The 20856-nt window shown below is 29.8% G+C and overlaps 1 protein-coding gene and 1 long non-coding RNA gene across 2 annotated transcripts in view; both read right to left on the bottom strand.

Moving 5' to 3' along the window:
• Positions 1–266: 266 nt before the first annotated feature.
• On the bottom strand, positions 267–5312 carry LOC145325570 (uncharacterized). Its single transcript, XR_013881518.1, has 4 exons — positions 5243–5312; positions 4045–4106; positions 3538–3577; positions 267–318 (listed from the first exon to the last, which is right to left on the bottom strand). It is a non-coding gene; the product is annotated as an uncharacterized LOC145325570 (long non-coding RNA).
• A 32-nt stretch (positions 5313–5344) lies between these two features.
• Positions 5345–20856, bottom strand: part of LOC145326610 (uncharacterized) — a 43655-nt gene continuing 28143 nt past the window's right edge. Inside the window, exons 14-22 of the mRNA XM_080169981.1 lie at positions 18911–19031; positions 17072–17138; positions 16432–16487; positions 15853–15958; positions 15128–15189; positions 7422–7454; positions 6740–6827; positions 5797–5862; positions 5345–5368 (exon numbers count right to left, since the gene is read on the bottom strand). Coding sequence (XP_080026107.1) covers positions 5345–5368; positions 5797–5862; positions 6740–6827; positions 7422–7454; positions 15128–15189; positions 15853–15958; positions 16432–16487; positions 17072–17138; positions 18911–19031 — 623 coding nt within the window. The remainder of the gene's footprint in view (positions 5369–5796; positions 5863–6739; positions 6828–7421; positions 7455–15127; positions 15190–15852; positions 15959–16431; positions 16488–17071; positions 17139–18910; positions 19032–20856) is intronic.

Raw genomic sequence — 20856 nt, forward strand, 5'->3', positions numbered from 1 at the left:
AGATGTTAATACTATTTTTATCTAATCTAAAGTAAATTGGAAAGTAGAGCAGTGTCAATCTGTATGAAGCTTAAAATCTTGTAACCGCTAAACTAGATACATTTTACTTTATGGGTGAGACACCCCCTTATTTTTTAAAAGATTGGATCGGAGGGGGGGGGGTGAAACATCTAATCCCATCTCGGGTCGAGAAAAAAAATCTTAAAATTTACTATCGGCTTGTTATTGCTGCACTATTTAAGTACATTTTTATATTGAATGTTTGAAACTATCCTGTTAACATTCTGTAAAAGAGCTTCGCCCCATTCTGAAGGAATCCTGAAAATAATTGAATTTTTAATTGGATGTACGGAGTTGCAACGAACCTAGTAATAGTGTCTAACTTTTTATCTTTGTGACTTAACAAAAATCCATCTCTTTTTTAGGGGTTTCCTTTCCCACCTCCCCTCTCATCCTTCGATTTTTGTTACGTCACAAAGATAAAAAGTTAGACACTATTACTGGGTTCAGTTGCAACGCTTTCTAAATCGTACCTAACTTCTTTGCTTTTAAAAAGATGCATAAGATTTGTCAAAATTATTAACGCACGGGACATTGGCTTTTTTCTTTTATGCGTTACTTATGGGCTGGATTATCCTTGTTTGTTGTAAGACTTCCATCAGATTATTGTACCATAGAAGCTGTAAATTAAGCTTTATATTCGAATGAGCAGAAAAATATCTTAAATTATTATCATAGAATAAGGAGGAATAGAAATGAAAACCTCAAATATTTTAGGGAAAATTGAAGAAAAGTTGCGCTTGCGCAATAAAAACATAATATGAAACTTGAATGGTACACATGTCAAGTTGGGACAAAACTGAAATAATATCTTTTTAATGAAAATATATCGAAAAGTATTAGATTTTTCCTCTAACTTTATGTCTCTACTGCATAGAAATTAAATTTATATTTATCTAATATTGTTTACATTTCACCACTGTCAATGTACTTTATGACGCAACTTGATAATAATTGAAATAATTGAAATTAAAATACTTAAAAATATATAATTGGATATAAACATCTTTTACTCTCAGACCTTAAAAGAATTAAAAATCAGCTGCTAAGGATTTTTTGTAAACAAATTCATGCGCAACCCTAATACAAATGCCGTGATCATTATTTCTTAACCAAATATTTTTAAAGTCATTTTTTTACTAAATTCGTGTTGAAATGAATTTTTGTTTAAAGTTTTGCTCATACTATAAGGTTTTAATCCATTGTGAATAGGACAAATATGGCTGGACGATTGGCTGTATGGCTTTTAGTATACTATTAAAAAAGGCATTTATTTTTCATATCATTTCTCGATAATATCTGAAATCATGTGATTTTACTACAAGCCTTGTAGCCATTTAGGGCTTTCAAAAGTTCCAATTTTATTTCAGGCTAGCCAGGCAGAATCTTCTACCTGGATTCTATTCTATACTTTATCTTCTTTAATTATTATTAACTAATTAAATGCGTTTCTAAAGTCAAACTGTCGCAAATTAAACATTTCCCACAACCCCCTTCTTTGTTTTTGTTTCAACAAGTGACAAAAACAACAAAATTTTTAGAGGTGTGGTTGATTAGTCTTTTTTTAATTTTGGATGTTATCTCTTTTTTAATTACACCAGAAAAAGGAACAGACAGAAACAACCTGGATATACTATTAGAATTATGAAATTAGATTTACTAATTCTCTATTTGAAATGTTTTTTTTTATATCTTATTTTAATAGCTTTTACTGCAGAGAAGATACAGCTAAAGTATTTATACATTGTGACATTTTAAATGTTCTTGAAAATAGCCAGAAAAACAAAAACTATTAATTATCCTTATAAAGTAACTGGATGTTTGTTTGTACCGAAGGATCTTGGTAACCGCCTTTTTTTACTTTTTCAAAAATTTAATTTTAAAAAATGGGTTTTGGAATTTGAGTGCCCCTGGCTTCTCAAAGGTCTATTGAAGGTTTTAAACTACTTAAAACTTGACCCCGCCCCCCTCAAAGCTTCATAGAATGCTCTGGGGGCGTAGTGTATAGTTAGTTCTAAAGTATCTATAGTTATCAAAGCCTTTGAATAAAGGTTAAACTATTCTATTCTATTCACTACCCTAGAGAATAGGCTAAATTCACAATGTTCGCTGTATTGCTGGGTATACGCGAGAAGGAAATTACTTAAATTTAACCATTACATTGCTGTCTTGGAATTTAATTCCATTGCTACATATTATCCCCAGGGAAATAGTCAAATATTCAGATTTTTTAGATTTATGATTTTTTTTAGATTATCCCACAAATATGTGTATGTGTTTACATCCGGCAAAAGTATGAAAAGTAAAATTGCCGATATTGGAGTTATATTTGACAATTGTATAGATTAGGCGTACCGCATATGTTTCATTTTTACAAATCATGGATTTTCAAGTTTTAAGTTTTAAATTATAAATAATCTGGCAAATACACAATTGACAAAAGTTTCCATATTTTTGTCAACTACATAACAAAAATTTAATATGGTGTAAATAAATCCCTTATCTTTTTAAGCATTCGAAAAAAATATACTAACTAACATTTGGGAATTCTTAGTTTATGTCCAGGGAAGGTTGCAAGGCTTCATGCCAAAGGTGGCGATTTCTTGAGAAAAAAGGTACTAAAACAATTTTCTCCTCTGATTAAAAAGTGTTACATTTAGCCTTTAAAACATATTGGAATGACTTAAGGATTGACGTCACGTGGCTGATTTTTGAGTGGCTTTATCCCCCTACTATAATTTCCCTGCTTTTTTTTGGATAAATAGTTTAACTTGTTGAATATCTTTTACTATTCCTAATTATCCCATTCAATGCTGTGCGTATTAAGATTATTTGAATGTAGATTTAATTTTATTGCCGCATAAGAAATTAATTTCAGTGTCTTTAGGATATGAGAAATAGTATTTAATTAAAATCGAATTTTAAAATAATGTTTTTTTTTCCTAGCGGGCAGATTTGCAATTATAGTTTGGTCAAGGTATTCCCCTCTCCATATGTGCATTTATATAATTTTAATATCTTTAGTTATGACGCGTTTTGGGCAGATATCTCCGAGACGTCAAGCGAATGTGCTACGTGTTACATAACAGTCGCTGTTAAAATCTTTTGGTTAGGTCAACATTAAATCAAAGTAAAAGAGTAAAGAGGAAAGAGGAAAGGGGTTTAATAACAGTTTGTTTCCCACCCTGTGGACACTGTGCCGACTTTCAATTTTTTCTTTAAATATCAATCAACAGCGTTATAAATATCAATACATCCAAGTCACTACAAAAGAGAAGAAAGCTATTTGCAATTAGACGAAAAAGGTCCTCAACACTGGATCCTGGTAGTTGTATTAAAAATATATCTATATTTTTGTATTTATTAGATCAACTACCCCATAAAATAATTTTAAAAATCAAGTTTTTCCGTATTTTCTTTCGAATTATTTTAAAAAGCATACTTTTTTAGCTTAAAACTCTTAAGAAATAAACTTACCTTTTATCAACTATATAATTACTGTTAATACAATCATCACCTAAAATAAAATATTCTTTTTACATTAAATATTGTTTTTTTTAATTTTCTGCATTTTAACTTTCAATTACTTGCTTTAAATACAAGAAAACTAAAATAAGATCAAATAATAATTTTATAATCTATTGTATAACCTTATCTATATGTTGGTAAGTATGTACTTAATTCAATAGTTACTTTCATTAAACAATCAATTAAATCAATCAATTAAAAACCCGTTGTGTTAACCCTGAGGGTCCGAAGGCTTGGGCTAGCTAAACTAATATTATTTCTAAGATTTTCATTTTAATATCAGTGGAAAATTTCTGTAATATGATACTATACATTATTTTTCGGTGTGGCTGAGAACTGGTTCTAATCCAGCGGTCACTAATCGGTTTCGAAGCCATATTGGAATATAACAACTATCATTTAAAAGTTCAGTATCATTAATAATTGAGTTGGGTCTAAAAAAAAGGCAAAACTTACCCCCAAATTCACAGACTCTATAGTGATGAAGGAACCCCACACTCGTTGGGACATTAAGTGTTCTAAAAATTAATATTATTACTTGGATCTTACATCAGATTTTCATGTTCTCTAATAAAGAGAAACTCGCAGCAGGCTAACAAGACGATTCTCCCCTTCCAATAATTCAATAAAGTTTCTGAGCCAATGAATAATGAAATCTTTGGATACCAGTGTAATTTTGAAATATTGTCCTAAATAGCTTGTAAAAAATTGAAGGCATAAAGGGTTGTGGATTTATTTATGTACCAAGAAATTCTCTGAGTTTGAAAAGTTGTAAAATAAATATTCTTTATAGTGAATGAAGAAAGTTTGATGCGTCTTGAATTTAAATTTTAACAAAAGAACACACAGACAAATGTTCTAAAATAGCAGGGATCTAAAGGGATAAGGCAATGGCCGATAAACTGATGTACATCCGCAATGATGATACACAAAAATCCCTATTCTATATAGTTTAGAGTAAATGCTAAAATCTATAAATGATAATATTGGTATTGAATTACTCTATTACAAATCTAATCGGTTTTTTTAGAACAATTAATCCTGTTCTTGCAAAAATAAGATCAATGTCTGAAAAAGTTTTTGAAATATGTACTCCAGTCTTTACTTTATCGCAACCATACTTTTTAGTTCAGCTAGTTAGATAGACCAATTTCTCATTTCGAGAGAGAAAGACTTACAAATAACTTTATTACTTATAAAAAATACCATTAAATAAAAAGAATAGTTATTTATCGCATCGTTTATTGACAGCTTTTACAACAACAACAAATCAGCAACCTATAATAAACAGCAGCCAAGAAAATTAAATTTTCCTCCAAGCGTTACGGAATAACAGACAAAGTTAATTATAGAGTAGCTTCGCTATTATGAAGAAATTGCGAAAGAGTAAGCTTGAAAAAAAGGTTATTTATCGAATCGTATCACAGACAGCTTTCCGCGGTTAACAATACGATAAATTACAGAATTCAATCCAGTTTTGTTAGACCTTGGGGCCTAAGTCCCGGTCTAACAAAACTGGAATTAATATTATGATTTTTCATTTAAATATTTTTATAAAATTGTCTATAATACGATAATTTAAGTATGGCTGGGAACCGGTTTTAATCCAGAGGATATTAATCGGTTTCGAAGCCATACTAAAAAAACTGCATACCTTCCTCTACTAAATTCCCAAATAAAATGGTTCCCTGCTTCTTTCACTAGTGTTGGAATACAGATATACTACAATTTCAAAGATTTAAAAAATTATTTTTTTCTAAGCAAAGATGACATTGACCACCTCCAAATATAGGGAAAAATGTAACAATAGCCAAATCATGCTAAAAAGCTTCATAATGATGGGAATGTTGAAAAAAAAGTTTCAGCCTTCTATTTTAAATATAACCCGCGAAAATCACGCTTCCCCATTTTCGTGTCTTGCGGACGGACAGACGGGCGGAATTTTGGAATAGCATCGCTACTAATGAGATGAGAACACCTAAAAAGCGAAGGTCAAATAAATATTAACAATTTAATGACTATAATGACTCACTTATGACTTGATTGCTTATTTTATGACTATTAAATTACATTACTTTGACTGCAACATCTATGACTTAATTACATTTCAATTAGTTTATTAGTATTTTTTTATTTATGACTACTCATTTTTTTCTAATTTATGAATTTATTTTATAAATTGATAATGATTTTATATCTTTTAAATACTATTTTTCTTAATTTCTTAAATCTTTCCTTTGATCTTTGTTTGGGTGGATGAAACTTTTCTTTTCTCTGAAATAAATACATCGACATCGTTATCTAATTGTTATCTAATTGTCTGTCTGTCTGTCTTTGAATATGTTCGTCTGTCTGTTTGTCTGTCTGTATGTTTGTCTCTTTGTCTGTCTGTCTGTTTGTCTGTTTGTCTGTTTGTCTGTTTGTCTGTCTGTCTGTCTGTATGTTTAAAGTTTGTCTGTCTGTCTGTCTTTTATATTTATATGTTTACTGTCAGTAGATGCCTCTTAATTGAAGTAACCAAATAAGCCCAGCCTAAGTTTCCCTCAGCCGAAGCCAGACTTAGCTGCAATAGCAAATTTGCTATGTGATTACTGATTATCTATCTATTTATCTTTTGATTTTATTGAAAAATAAGTTATCTACATGTCATCACTTAGTCTGTCTGACTGTTTACAATTTATCTATATTTCATGCATCTAGGGGCGTTGCCCCATGAGGTTTGATCAAACCAATTTTTCGTATTTTAGATTTAAAATAAAAAAGAAAAAAAATATTTTTTTTTGGGGGGGGGGAGTAGTCGACCCCACTATTTTAATTTTAGTTTTAAAAAGAAATTTTTTTTTTTTTTTTTTTTTTTGGGGGGGGGTTATTTTTCATTTTTGGGGGGGTTAGGGGTGTCCCACCCCCCAAGAAAATAGTTATAAACCTTCCCAGGAACTATGAGAAGCTACCCTGTAAAGGAGAACCCGATCGGTTCAGCGGTTAGCGAGATCCTTTGCTACAAACAAACAGACAAACAGACACACAGACAAACACAGAGACAGACAGACATCGTTCTTCTTTGTATTATAGATTAAGCCTTATTTATGTATGTTTTCTGTCAAACTGTCAATTGAATCTACCTTTATAACTTTCTATCTATCTATCTTACCTTAGTTTTGGTAAGAGCTGTGAGATATGAATTAGAAGTAAGAGAAGTATCATCAGACCAACCAAGATAGAAGAACACATTTTGAAAGCTAAAAAAAAACGAGGATAATTAAATTCATTAGTAACACAACTTTATTAAATCCTATAATATGTAGTTATTTATAGCATCGTATTATATGCAGCTTTCCGCGGAATTTAATATGATATTGATTTCATGACTTTTATTTTAATATTTGAGGAAAATTGTCTGTAGTAAGAGGCTATACATGATTCAGTATGGCTGAGATCCGGTTCTAATACAGCGGATATTAATCTGTTTCGAAGCCATATTAGATAATTTCTTACACTTTAATATAAGTTTAGGGTTTCTTACTTATTTCACATATTCCGTTAAAATATAAGGCTAAGAAAACCCTTCTAGGCTAGGTAGAAAATTGTATAGGATTTGGTTAGTTTTTTTTCCAATGCTACATCCTGCCGTAACTTGTAGCAATCTGACTGCTTTAAATAGTTTATAGAATAATTATTTTTATTCTAAAAACATTAATTTTATATGGTAATAAATTGAACCTGTTTATTCAATTTCTATAATCCACATTGTATTTCTAGCAACAGAACGGAAATATATTTTAACGCTTATAGTTATGAAATGTCTCTAATGGAATTAAACATGCCAACTATACCTGTAAGAAGAAACATGGGAAGGTGGTATTGGCTTTCCTAATCATTTATATAATATATTTATTTTAATTACAAAAATTATATATTTTTGTTTAAAAGTTAGGATTTTCTACACTTATGACCTGTACGTTCATTTATACGTCCAACACAGTTTACTATATTGTCATGTATGTTAAAAAAATCTAATGGAATTTAAACGATGCATGAACATTCCTGTAATAATGAGGTATAATCTAGAAAGCTTGGCTCTTACAAGAAATTTATCACATCGTAATTCAAACAGCTTTCCGCGGATAGAAAAATAGAAAATTATAAGATCAATACCAGTTTTGTTAAACCCGAGCGAACAAAACTGATATTAACATTATGATTTTTCACATGATGATATTCGTAGAAAAATAGCTATTATTTTTTTGATACAACACAAGATTTTTCAGCATGGCTTAAAAACGATTATAATTTAGTGGATATAATTCGGTTTCAAAAGCATACTGAAAATTGTATTATTTTTCATAAGGTATTACAACCATAAAAGTTAAATTATTTTAAAGGCCTCAATGTCATATCTCCGTATCCCTGAAAATATTATGCAGCACCAGGGAATAATATAAATCAATTTTCATATCAAAAGGTTGTGGCAGAATGTTTATAGGGTTGGAGGGATAGATAAACGGATGATAAATAAAAAATGCTGAATCGAAAAGTACTTTACCCTGTACCTTTCTTATATTTCAAAACTTTGCTTTTTCAAGTTAGATTAAATAATGTTATGTAAAGAGTAAGATTTTTTCTCGTATTCATTCGAATCCGGTGGATAGGAACCGGTTCTCATCCATACGAAAAAACTATGTCTAGCATCGTATTATATCCAGCTTTCTACGAATATAAAAATGTACAATCAAAAGATTAAAACCAGTTTTTTAGCCCGTGCCTTCGGCACCTCGGTGCTTAAAAAAACTGGTTTTAATCTTATAATTGTACATTCAATATCCGCGGAAAGCTGTTTATAATACGATGCGAGAAATAACTATTATCTTCCTTTTATCTATCCCTATATCTTTGCCAGTAGCTGAGGATGTATGACTATGGTGTATATTAGACAACAAATATTTGACCTCTCTTTGACCTAATAAAAAATTGGGTGGGATGTCTGACTGTCTGTCTGTCTGTCTGTTTCCTATCTAGTACAAATGGATGTAAAAAATACGTTGATATTATGAAAGGGGGGCCGGGATATTGTCGTCAATTTAGCTTGCTAACATGGATCTCGTTATTGGTCAGTTAGTTAATCCTGTAGGATGGGGTAAAATGTGTGGAGGGGGAGAATCACTTCATTGGAGAACAAGAATATCTTTATTTAAAAGGGCACTCTAATTTTCACTCTAATGTAGGATAAAGAACAGATGGAATTTATGTTTATTAGAGGTATAAAAATATGTATTAAACATATAATACAAGGACAATTGCATCCAGTAATCGATATATTATTAAGTGGATGTTTCACCAGATTTTCATGTACCTTGTGTAACCCATTCCCTCCCCTCAGACTGGATGAACAAACTGACTAATAAATGAGGTCTATATTAGCAACCTAAATTAACGACAAATTTTTCCTTTTCACTATATCCACGTTTTCTGACTATTCGTCCAACAGATGTAAAATTAACAAATTATTTTAATAAGGATAAAAAGACATTTAAGCAGATAAAAAAGATTTCAAAGAACAAAAATACTAGAAAAAAAGATAAACAACTATGGCTGTCACAAAAAAAGTTAACTTTGCATAAAGTAAAATAATCACACTACAGGTTTATATGCGCCCAGGGAGGGATGGGACATTGAGCTTTTTATTACACTAGTCCCCATAGTTTCGTAATAAAGTTTTCTTATTCGTTGACTTAACAATTTTGAGGACTTCTAAAAGTGACATAGAAACAAGAGGAGGGATAAACAGTGGGGTTTAGTCTTTCTATAAATTAACTGCGATACTAATTTAATTTATAGATGATGTAATTTTGTTTATCATCAATGAAGGATTAACACGAGTTAAATAATGAAAAACCAACAGATTTTTTAAATAAGCTTCTATTTTATAACTTTATTAGCTAGTGCAATATTTTATAAACATAAATATTGTTTAGCATACAACAGTTAAGCCATTGCAATCAATTTTATAGAAGAAGAAAAAATAAATCCCAAATTAGTTTTCAAAGTTGAGAGATAATAGCCTAAGATTATCCGAAGACATTAATTTAAAACTTGAGTAGCCTAAAACTATCCCGGAACCTGTATGAAGCTTCTCAATCGGTTTAATGAGTTGCGAGATCTTAACTCAAAAACAAACTATCCTACTTTACAACATTAGATAGTTTACTTATAAACCAAAATTGAATTAAAAATAGGCTACAAATGTATTATTGACGTGCATCTGACATAAATACGAAATCTTAAGTCTCGATTTCAAGCTCCTAACTGAATAAACAAAATATAGAATGTAAAAAAATGTATATTCAAACACAGGCACCCATAAATTTGAATTTGTAAAGCCAACTGCTAAAATTGCTTGAATCTTTTTTTCAAAAAAAAAATGCAGAATGAAACTCAGTTGTATGTCGTACGTCGGTCATGCTAAAAAATACATAATATATTTTTTTAGATAGAAGTTTGACTTTGTACTATGTATCATATCCTTATTTAATAGTTATTTCTCGCATCGTATTATAAACGGCTTTCCGCGGATATAGAATGTACAATTATGAGAATTAAACTAGTTTTTTTAGCCCCGGGGTGCCGAAGGCACCGGCTAAAAAACTGGTTTTATTCTCATAATTGTACATTTTTATATTCGTAGAAAGCTGGATATAATTCGAAGCTAGACATAGTTTTTTCGTATGATAAGAACCTGTTCCTATCCACCGGATTCAAATATATACAAAAAAAAATTACACATATTTCAAAAAGTTTGAACGTTATAACATAATCCATAACTTCCTTATTTATTTACTGATTTAAAATCATAGATAAAATGAATAATGATAGGATAAAAATATTTTACATTCAGTAATTTGCAAACAATACTTGCTAAAAATATTATTTTACTTTTCATTAAGAAACCGGTTCGTAATATCATGTTTTAAACATATGATGAAACACACATATTTTATAAAAAAAAATCTAGCTTTTTTTCTTTATCCTATTTATTCTAGACCTACTTGGTATGTAAATCTGTAAGATTACTGGAAAATATTCTGACTCAATATTAGTTATAAACACTTCATATATTCATTCAGATTTACATTTTATATATTTTTTTTTTATTTTTCTTAAGAGAAAAGAAAATGAACGATAAATTGATGTACACGTATCCACGAATATTGAAGTAAAAATTTAATATCCGTGGAAAGCTGAACAGATTAAGTTGTGGATAATCCACGGATATATTTACTGGTCCCGTGGTGGTTTTAAGCTATTTTTCGGAGGTGACACACAACCATTCCGAAAATTGCCCCCCGGCCCCCTCTCTATTTTTTTAGTATTTTTATAATTTATTTTAAACAAAGATATGAGGGGAGAAGCCCCCTTTATCCTTATGTGAAGCCCCTAGAAGTTTGGGTTGAAGCCACTAAATCTACAGTAAATAACAGATACATTCTTGATAATAAGCTGATGTTCAACACAAAATCTGATTATTTATCTAAAAATAGAAAACTTCAGAGTTCTAAAAGGATAAGACAATGGCCGATAAATTGATTTACATCCCCAATGACAAGACACAAAATCATCCCTTCTGTTGATTACGAATAGGGGTTGAAACGTCTAAACACTAAATTCGAACCAACCTAGCAATATTCAATAAAAGTCCTCAAAGTTGTTAATTAAGAAAACTTTAGGGGCTAGTATAATATACGGACCATTATCCCCTCCCTCCCAGGTAGAAAACATATTTTGGCGCATTGATATTTGTATATTTAGCCGCAATATTTATAGATTATTCACTTTATTGAAAGTAATAATGGTATATGGATATTCAGAGATTTAAAGGGGTAAGAGAATAGCCGATAAATTGATGCACATCACAAATAATGATGCACATAATTACCCCTTCTGTAGCGTAAAACTTGTTGTTGAAACGTTTAAACACTCAACTTAATAAACCAACTTATTATTAAGTATACGAAAAAGAAAATGTAATTATAAAACTTTGGGGACTACTTTAATAAACAACGCATTGTCCCCTCTCTCTCCGAAACAACATCTATAAATGCTTAACATTAGGCTGTCAAACAAATGAGCCATAGAAAGTTATATTGACTTTTATAATTAATATTATTTATAAGTCTTAAAAAAACACACACTTACGTCAAAATGTAAAAAAATATCACAAGCTTTTTGGTTATGATTGGTTTTGATTTCTAAATCAAACTGTTTAATTGAAAAGTTTGTAATCGATAGGAAGTTTCTAAAATGCCAAAACTAATTATTAGATCTTTTCGTTATAAAATGACCGACCATAAAATAATCTTAAAACACAGTTCCATTACAGCATCCTATATTAATATTTGTATTTTATCCATGACAAAATATCAATTAGTTATAAAAACATGAAGACTAATATTCAAAAGTTTTTATGTGTCTTTATAATACTTATCCAAACATTTTCCTTTTTACCACAATAAAAAAGTAAAATAAGCACATAAGTAGCGCAGAAATAATAAACCAACATCTTTGATAAAGTATGAAGTGCAATTTTGCTTAAAGCAAAATTATGTTATTTTTAAACGTTTTTTTTGTTGTTCTCCTTGAAAATTTTTGTTGTTCTTAATTTTGTGTCATATGAGGACATATAACCTTTTTCATTTATTAAAGTTTTCAAGGAAGCTATGATTATTTTTTGTAGCCAATTTTTTCAAATTCAAAGTAAAATTCAAAGTTTTAATTAAAACCTATCTTAAAAATTTATATAGAATATATGTGGATATTTTGAGAGGAGAAAAATTGTCGTCAATATAGGTTGCTAACATGGACATCATTAATTGGCCAATTGGCTCATCCAGTAGGGGGGGGGAATGGGGTACAGAGTTGATGTTGGGAATATTATTTTACCCAGCTACAAGTTTCACATTATTAGAGTACATGATAATCTGGTGAAAGATGAAGTATTTTCTAATGCTTCATTTGTCAAATACAAACCAGCTGCACAGATAAAAAGCAATAGCTTTAACTTTTTTATCCAAAATGTACGTACAAAATCACTTAAAATGACAATTTAAAAATTTAATTTTATAAGAGTTGCTGCACAAAAAAAATCTAGGAAGAATTTGTTGCTCAGGCTTTCTAGTGCAGAATTTACTGGTTTCTGATTTGTATGACCGGCTAACATTACAGGTTTTTACTTCTTGATGTTGGATAGCTTTACCAAATATTTCTTTAATACCATATAAGATGTAATACCCTCACCCAAAACGGTCAATATATTATTACTTGGAGGTTGCACCCAGGGAGTAAGGGAGGGGACAATGGATCGAATATTCAATTTTTAAGTAGTCTCAGACTTTGGGGACTGGCTTAAAGGGAATGTGCACGAATACAGCAGATTCTTACTGATTTTGGGGACTTGCGCATCAATGCCCCGCTAACTATCTGAGCTAGTTTTGAATATGCAGACAGAAAAGTTTGTTATTTATCGCTGGTGTTAACAAATATTTTTTCCCAAGAAAATGTCTTTTCATGTATAGAAACTCTACTGTGATATTTATGTATTAAATAATTTAAGAACTGCTTGAATTTTGGGGTCAGTTATAAATATATTAGAAGGGTTGAGGGTGGTTTAAACAAGATTTTTCTAGTGATTAATTACAGAATGTTTACTACATTGTGATGTGTTGATAATTTAATTTTCAAGTAAATGATTTTTTTCTTAGAACTAATTTTGTTCTAAATTAGGTTACCATGATCCCCTTACAATTTTGGTAAAATTTTCTTGAAAAATCTGGTTTTCGTTGCTTTTCAGCGAACCCTCTTAAATTGAATTAATTGCCCATTGTCCCCTCCCTTACTCCCTGGGTTGCACCAGACTTTCGTGAACTCAGAAAGTGATGCTCGCAGCTGCTAAAAATAACGATACCCCGAATTCACTACCTGTATTCCCTACCCTCACCTCCTACTGCATGATCGAATTGAGGTCCATATTGGCATGCTAAATTGACTACAAATATCCTTTATCCATTACTCAAACTTTAATGGAAAGCTCTATACGCATTACCTATTAGTTTGTGTTTTTAATATAATTACTGATAGCCACAGGAATCAATAGTGCTTTTTAGTCGTAAATATATGAATATTAGCTAAAAAAAGAAGGTGCAACATGATGAGAGTGAAGCAAGTTTGTTCTGTTGTAATAATTTACTATTAGCTAATGTGATATATTGACGACATTGTATGGACACCACTTGTTATTTGTGGATGAACTGAATTTAGTTTCCGAAAGTGTGCGTAGCTTCCGCGTCCTATCTCAATATTTGCTACTAGCTAAAAAAGCTTCAAACTTCAAAAAAAATCTAAATTAAAATAATTAAAATAATTGAATGTATAATGTATAAATCGTTTATACATTAAATCGCTTTTTCATTTGACCGGAGTCGCTGAAAATAGGGTCTGCAATAATTGGGTTATCTGCTGTACACTTTGGGAAACTAGGGCTCGAATAGGAAATTTATTTCAGCTGATCTATTTGTGTGTCTGTGTGAAGGATAGATATAGTATATCTAGATAGTCCAACTGACCCCATTTTTCGTCAAAATTTAAATGCGATTTTTGCAGACAGAAGATTTGTTTAAATTTTATTATGTACTAGATACGGGCGACGAAATTTGAGAGAATTTATTCGACGATATAACTTTTAGAAAGCTAACTACATTAAAAGAGTTTAATAATAAACCTATATATGTTTCGTCATATGCTTTGAATTATACAAAAGTATTTTTTAAACGAGAAGCTTTATATAAAATATGCGACAATTTATAGCTGACTCATAATACGAACGAAATAAAAAAATATGCCCATACGTATACATAACAAAATGTGTACACAATTTCAACCAATGAGATATCTTGTATGTTCCTTTAGTATTCTCCTATTGGTGGAATCAGACAGTATGTCTCTTGAGTAACTCTATTGTGTGAAGCTAGATGCCAAATCAAGATGGATAAACACACAAAAACAAAACAGAAAACAAGGATGATATATTACTTAGTTACGTTTCTGTGGTGAGTTTTTAAAAAGCATAGCTTTTTTATACTTATATTCGGTCTATTTGGAATGGATAGCTCTGATGGTTAAGAATTGTCATGGTGATTTCAGACTTAAGGATTCCTTTGGTGATTAGTTGTATTATAGATGTATACTAATTATATGATCATTACCAAAAAAGTCAGAAGCTGTTTATAGTGTATATAAAAAATGACGACATACTAAACAAATGACAAATGATAGTCCAATACACCGAATAAATTACCAATGGCAAGCCAGTACACATCTAATTGACCAATTGTTTATTTTTTTTATTTTATTTGAAAATGAAATACTACTTAAACCCCAAATTTACAAGCTTCTAAATTTTGTATTTAAATCTTTTTGAGAAATACATTTATCGTTCATTGTCCCATCCATAAAATTGTGTAAGTTTGTTAAAATAAATATATATATAAAATTTCCTGCTTGTATAAGAGTTCTCTGTTGTAAATTATGTATCATATCCAATAAATTTGATTCCTAAAATAGATAGATAGATATACAAATAAATAGATAGATATAAAAATAGATAAATAGATATAAAAATAAATAGATAAGTATAAAAATAAATAGATAGTTAACTTGATAATAAATGAAAACAGTAAAAGTGTCGAACTATGACGTCAGAAAAAATTAACAACTAACCAATAAGAAGCCAGTATTCACTGTGGTAAAATATATAGCGGCCTCTCATTGGTTAATTTTTATTTTTTTCTGACGTCATAGTTCGACACTTCTACTGTTTTCATAATAAATTGATAAATATAAAGTTATGTAGAACTGGATGGTTTGATTTATAGATAGCTAAGCAGACAAACAGATGGATGGATTGATGAATGAATAAATGGATAGATTTATGAATGGATGAATAGATAGATAGATGGAAGGGAGAATGGATGGATAGATGGATAGTTAGATGGATACGTAGATAGATAGTTGGATATATTGAAGGATACATAGATAGTTATATAGATGGATGAAAGGATGAATGGATGGATAGATGGATAGTTACATGGATACAAAGATAGATAGATAGATACATAGAAGGACACACAGATTGATAGATAGATGAATAGTTAGATGGATAGATAGACGGATAGATAAATAAATAGATAGATAAATGGAAAATAGATAGATAGCTACCTGATTTGGAATAACAAATTCATCAAAATCTATTAGCAAAAGATATTTGAATGAATTCATATTTCTGTACAGACAATCGTTTAGAGCTGCAAAAAGACCTTCAGTCCTAAAAATAGATAAAAATTATTTGAATAATACATTTATTACTCTAGATACTCAATCAAATACATTAATCCGTATTCAAATATTGTTTAAGTGACGAAATTCCTCAAGCAAAGCTTTGTCATGAAAAATATTTTCAATGATTTTTTATATGGAAGAAATGTGAGAAAAAAATCACTGCCTTTTCACAAAAGATACGTTCCCTTTTTGAAATATAACTTTTTACTGTACTAATGATCTTAGTCCCTGTATACGCTGTATAACCTTATATTAAAGATATCCTTTTGTGTGTCTATCTTCTTATGCAGAGTGTTTGTTTCTAGCAAAAAAAACCTTGCTAACCACTGGATCGATTTGATTATGTCTTATTAGAAAAGGTTCTTATAGGTCCCGCAAACAGATTTATAGAAAGAGTGGAAATTCTCAAGCATCTTAATTGAATATAGAGTAGCTGCGCTAATATAAGTTTAGGGTAACCTGATTTCTTTTTGAGATTGAATATTTAGGTCCCAAGAAAGTAACTGCACAGTTCCCTAAAATAGATTTTTGATGATATTTATATCTCAAGAAATTAATTGCACAGTTCCCTGAAATTGTTTTGAGATAATATTTAGGTCCCAAGAAAGTTATCACACAGTTCCCTAAAATAGTTTTGAGATAATATTTAGGTCACGAGAAAGTTATTGCACAGTTCCCTAAAATAGTTTTGAGATAATATTTAGGTCCCTAGAAAGTAATTGTAAATTTCCCTCAAAAATTTTTGAGATAATATTTAGGTCCCAAGAAAGTAATTGCACAGTTCCCTAAAATAGTTCTCAGATAATATTTAGGTCCTAGGAAAGTAATTGTACAGTTCCCTGAAATAGTTCTCAGATAATATTTTGGTCCCAGGAAAGTAATTGCACAGTTCCCTGAAATAGTTTGAGATAATATTTAGGTTCCAAGAAAGTAATTGTACAGTTCCCTGAAATAGATTAGATATAATATTTAGGTCCCAAGAAAGTAATTACACAGTTCCCTAAAATAGTTTGAGATTGAATATTTAGTTCCCAAGAAAGTAATAGTTTTAAGATAATATTCAGATCACAGTAAAATCGTCCAAATAAAATTGGCATACCTGTTCAATATAATGGTTTAAGACACAAGAGACTTCTTCACTCATAGAACTATTGTAGAAGGTAAAACTAAAATAAATACTTTAATAAAGAAGTTGTATCAACTTTTTTGCTTTTTATTTAAGATAGCTAGCGGGTCCTTTCAGTAAGTAGTAGATGTAAAATTTTTCATAGAATTCAGATATGCAATCGGTTTTTTTGTAGACCTCTTATTTTTTAAGTAATTTAAGTTTTTTTAAAAATTGATTAAGTCGGTTTTAAGGTACTAAAACGCAACAAAATAAAAGAAGAAAATGGCCAGTATGAACAAAAATAGTAAGATCTTTAATTTGACACCTTACTTTTAAAATTCTGTTGAGTAATTATTGAAAAAATCTATTTTTTTAACCTCGGTTTAATAAAAACTTTAGACCTAAATATTTTCTCAAACAGACATAAAAAACATGGGTTCATATATACCTTTAGAATCAGAAAAATATTACGAATCTATTCTAAGCAAAATTGAAAAAGTTTTATAAAACTATAATAAAAAAAATAAGTTTATTTTAAGAATCATAATTTTCGGCTTTAAAGGGTTAGCTTGAACCAAACCTAAACAAAAGACAATGCAATGTAGCAGATATTTTTTAAACACAAGAAACAATAATGTATTTTTAACTGCATTGTTTTGAAGTTTATAAACAGACTGATGCATATTTGTTCATAATTTTTCATTCTTTACATGTTCTTTAATATCACTATATTTATTGTAGTATCTATTGTATATATTGTATGAACGTTCTCCTTTTTTTCTGGCAATTCTATAGGTTAATTTTATAGATTAAGCTTCCCGATTCGTCAATTTTTGCGATTTGTGATTGGCTAGTTTAGTAGTTACAATTCTTAAAATAACTTTTTTATTTTTTCTATTTTTTATTACAATTTTTTTAAACTTTTTCAATTTTGCTTACAATGGATTCATATTATTTTTCTCATTCTAATGGTATATATGAACCCATATTTTTTATGTCTGTATGAGAAAATATTTAGGTTTAATGTTTTGATTAAACCGAGGTTAAAAAAATAGATTTTTTCAACAATTACTCAACAGAATTTTAAAAGTAAGGTGTCAAATTAAAGATCTTACTATTTTTGTTTATACTGGCTATTTTCTTCTTTTATTTTGTTGCGTTTTAGTACCTTAAAACCGACTTAATTAATTTTTTAAAAAACTTAAATTACTTAAAAAATAAGAGGTCTACAAAAAACCGATTGCATATCTGAATTCTATGAAAAATTTTACATCTACTACTTACTGAAAGGACCGGCTAGCTATCTTAAATAAAAAGCAAAAAAGTTGATACAACTTCTTTATAAATATTTTGATGAATAGATTATAAACAAATTGTTAGAATATACGTGGATATTTTGACATGGGAAAATCGTCGTCAGTTTAGGTTGCTATTTTCCATGCCATTTATTGTTCAATACTTTTATCCAGTGCAGTTGGAGGGGAGAGAATGGGGTAAAGGTGGCATATGGGGGTATCGTTATTTAGCCCGCTACAGGTTTTACTTTATTAGAGAACATGAATATCTGGTGTAAGTAATAATATACTTATTATTGTTAGACAATTTGAAATTTTTTAAATTACCAATAAATCTCTTAATTCCATTTCAAAATAAAATTATAGATCTACTTCGAATAATATATTGTACCTTATCTACCTAGGAATAAATATTCCAAAAATTACACTAATAGAAAAATTATGAAATGGATGAATAAGATAAAATAGAAAGATAAACGATTGAAAATAAAAAATGTTCAAATCATCAAGAAAAAAAAAGACAGAAAATTTCTACCTGGAAGCTCCTAGAAGCTTGTTAAGCTCAATAAATTGTATAAGTTGGACAGTTTTGTTATATTCAAAATGGATGGGCTTCACACACACCCCCAGATTGGTCTCGTTTGTTCCCACCATACCTAGATATATGGTGAGATAATAGTTATTTCTCGCATCGTATTATAAACCTCTTTCCGCGGATATAGAATGTACAATTATAAGATTAAAACCAGTTTTTTTAGCCCCGAGGTGCCGAAGGCATCGACTAAAAAACGGGTTTTAATCTTATGATTGTACATTTTTATATTCGTAGAAAGCTGGATATAATACGATGCTAGACATAGTTTTTTCGTATGGATGAGAACCGGTTCCTATCCACCGGATTCGAATGAATACGAGAAATAAATAGATAGATATACAGTAGATAAATAAATAGAAAGACAGATAGTCGGACAAACAGACAAACAAATAAATAGAAAGAAAATAGTTATTTATCGCATTACGAGCAGCTTTACAGGCCCAGGTTAAAATTTTCTTATTTGTTTTTTGATTAACTGGAAATGTAGTTAACTTAGTTCAACAAAATAATCAGTTTGATAAATAAATAAATAATAAAGAATCTAAATATATATTTCTCTGGTCTAATAGACAGATAGAAAAAAAGACAGTCTATTTTATGAATGATTTATAGAAGATAGACGTATATAGTAAAGTAATAGATATACAGCAGATTAATAGATATATAGATAGTGGATTGATAGATATATAACAGTATATTGATATATTGATAGATAGTAGATTCATAGATAGATAGACAGTAGCTTAATAGATCGATAGACAGAAGATGATAGAAAGATAGACAGTAGATTGATAGATCGATAGACAGTAGATTGATAGAAAGATAGACAGTAGATTAATAGATAGATAGACAGTAGATTAATCGACAGATCAACGGTAGATTAATAGATAGATAGGCAGTAGACCGCAAAGCAACAGATGGATAGATAGTAGATTATAAATAGATATATGGAAGATCAATAAATAGATAGAGAATAGATTAATAGATATAAAGACAGTAGATTGATATACTAATGAAATCTTGATAAGTTTATAAGAGTTGAATTTTAAATTAACCCTGAAAGCTAAACTTTTCCAAAAACTTTTCCTGCATTTTTTCAACATTTTCCACTTAATCTAAACTCAATGAGTAGTGTAGCAACTCTATAACTAAGAAATTTTGTATAAGTTCGTACGTCCAACAGAGTAATTAGAGCTTACAATGTGTTCTTGGGGAACTTTTCCGTCTGCTAGCAAATTGCTTTCTTCTCTTTCGTAGCAACTTGACCGTTTTATTATTTACGATGCTGATATTCAAAGACCCAATTATAAGTCGGCACAGGGTTACGGAGTAGGGACATACAGTTATTTAAACAATTCTCCCTCTATTGTTTCACTCAAATGAGACAACTAATATATAAAAAATAGACCTTTTCAGTTGCTTAGCATGAAATAACAAGTTAAGCCATAAATATGAAAAATTAGAAAAAAAAATATAAACTTTTTGAGATAAATTTTTACTAGGCGAATTAAAGTTAAAGTATTGTTAAGACTAAAAAAAACTGTGTGTTTTTCTGGCTAAAATGTGAAGTTTTCTAATGAAATCAGGGACGTAACAAGGGGTGATAAATAAACCAAACAATCATCATCCCCTATCTTCCTAAATGAATTAAATACAATTATTTTAAATTTTAACTATTTGAGAAAAGCAACCTTCTATAGGTGAATACTTTCAGAGAGGGAGGGGATAAAGTGCGGTTTTATTACTCTAGTCCCCAAAGTTTTAGAATAACGTTTTCTTATTCGTTGGCTTAGAAACTCTGGAGCCTTTAGTGAATTTTGATTGGTTTGTTCATTAAGTTGAATATACATACTTTTCAATCAATAATTGTAATCTAAAGAAGTTGG

This window comes from Acartia tonsa, chromosome 8 (genome assembly GCF_053477335.1).
Source record: "Acartia tonsa isolate MP-2025a chromosome 8, ASM5347733v1, whole genome shotgun sequence".
Lineage (NCBI taxonomy): Eukaryota > Metazoa > Arthropoda > Copepoda > Calanoida > Acartiidae > Acartia > Acartia tonsa.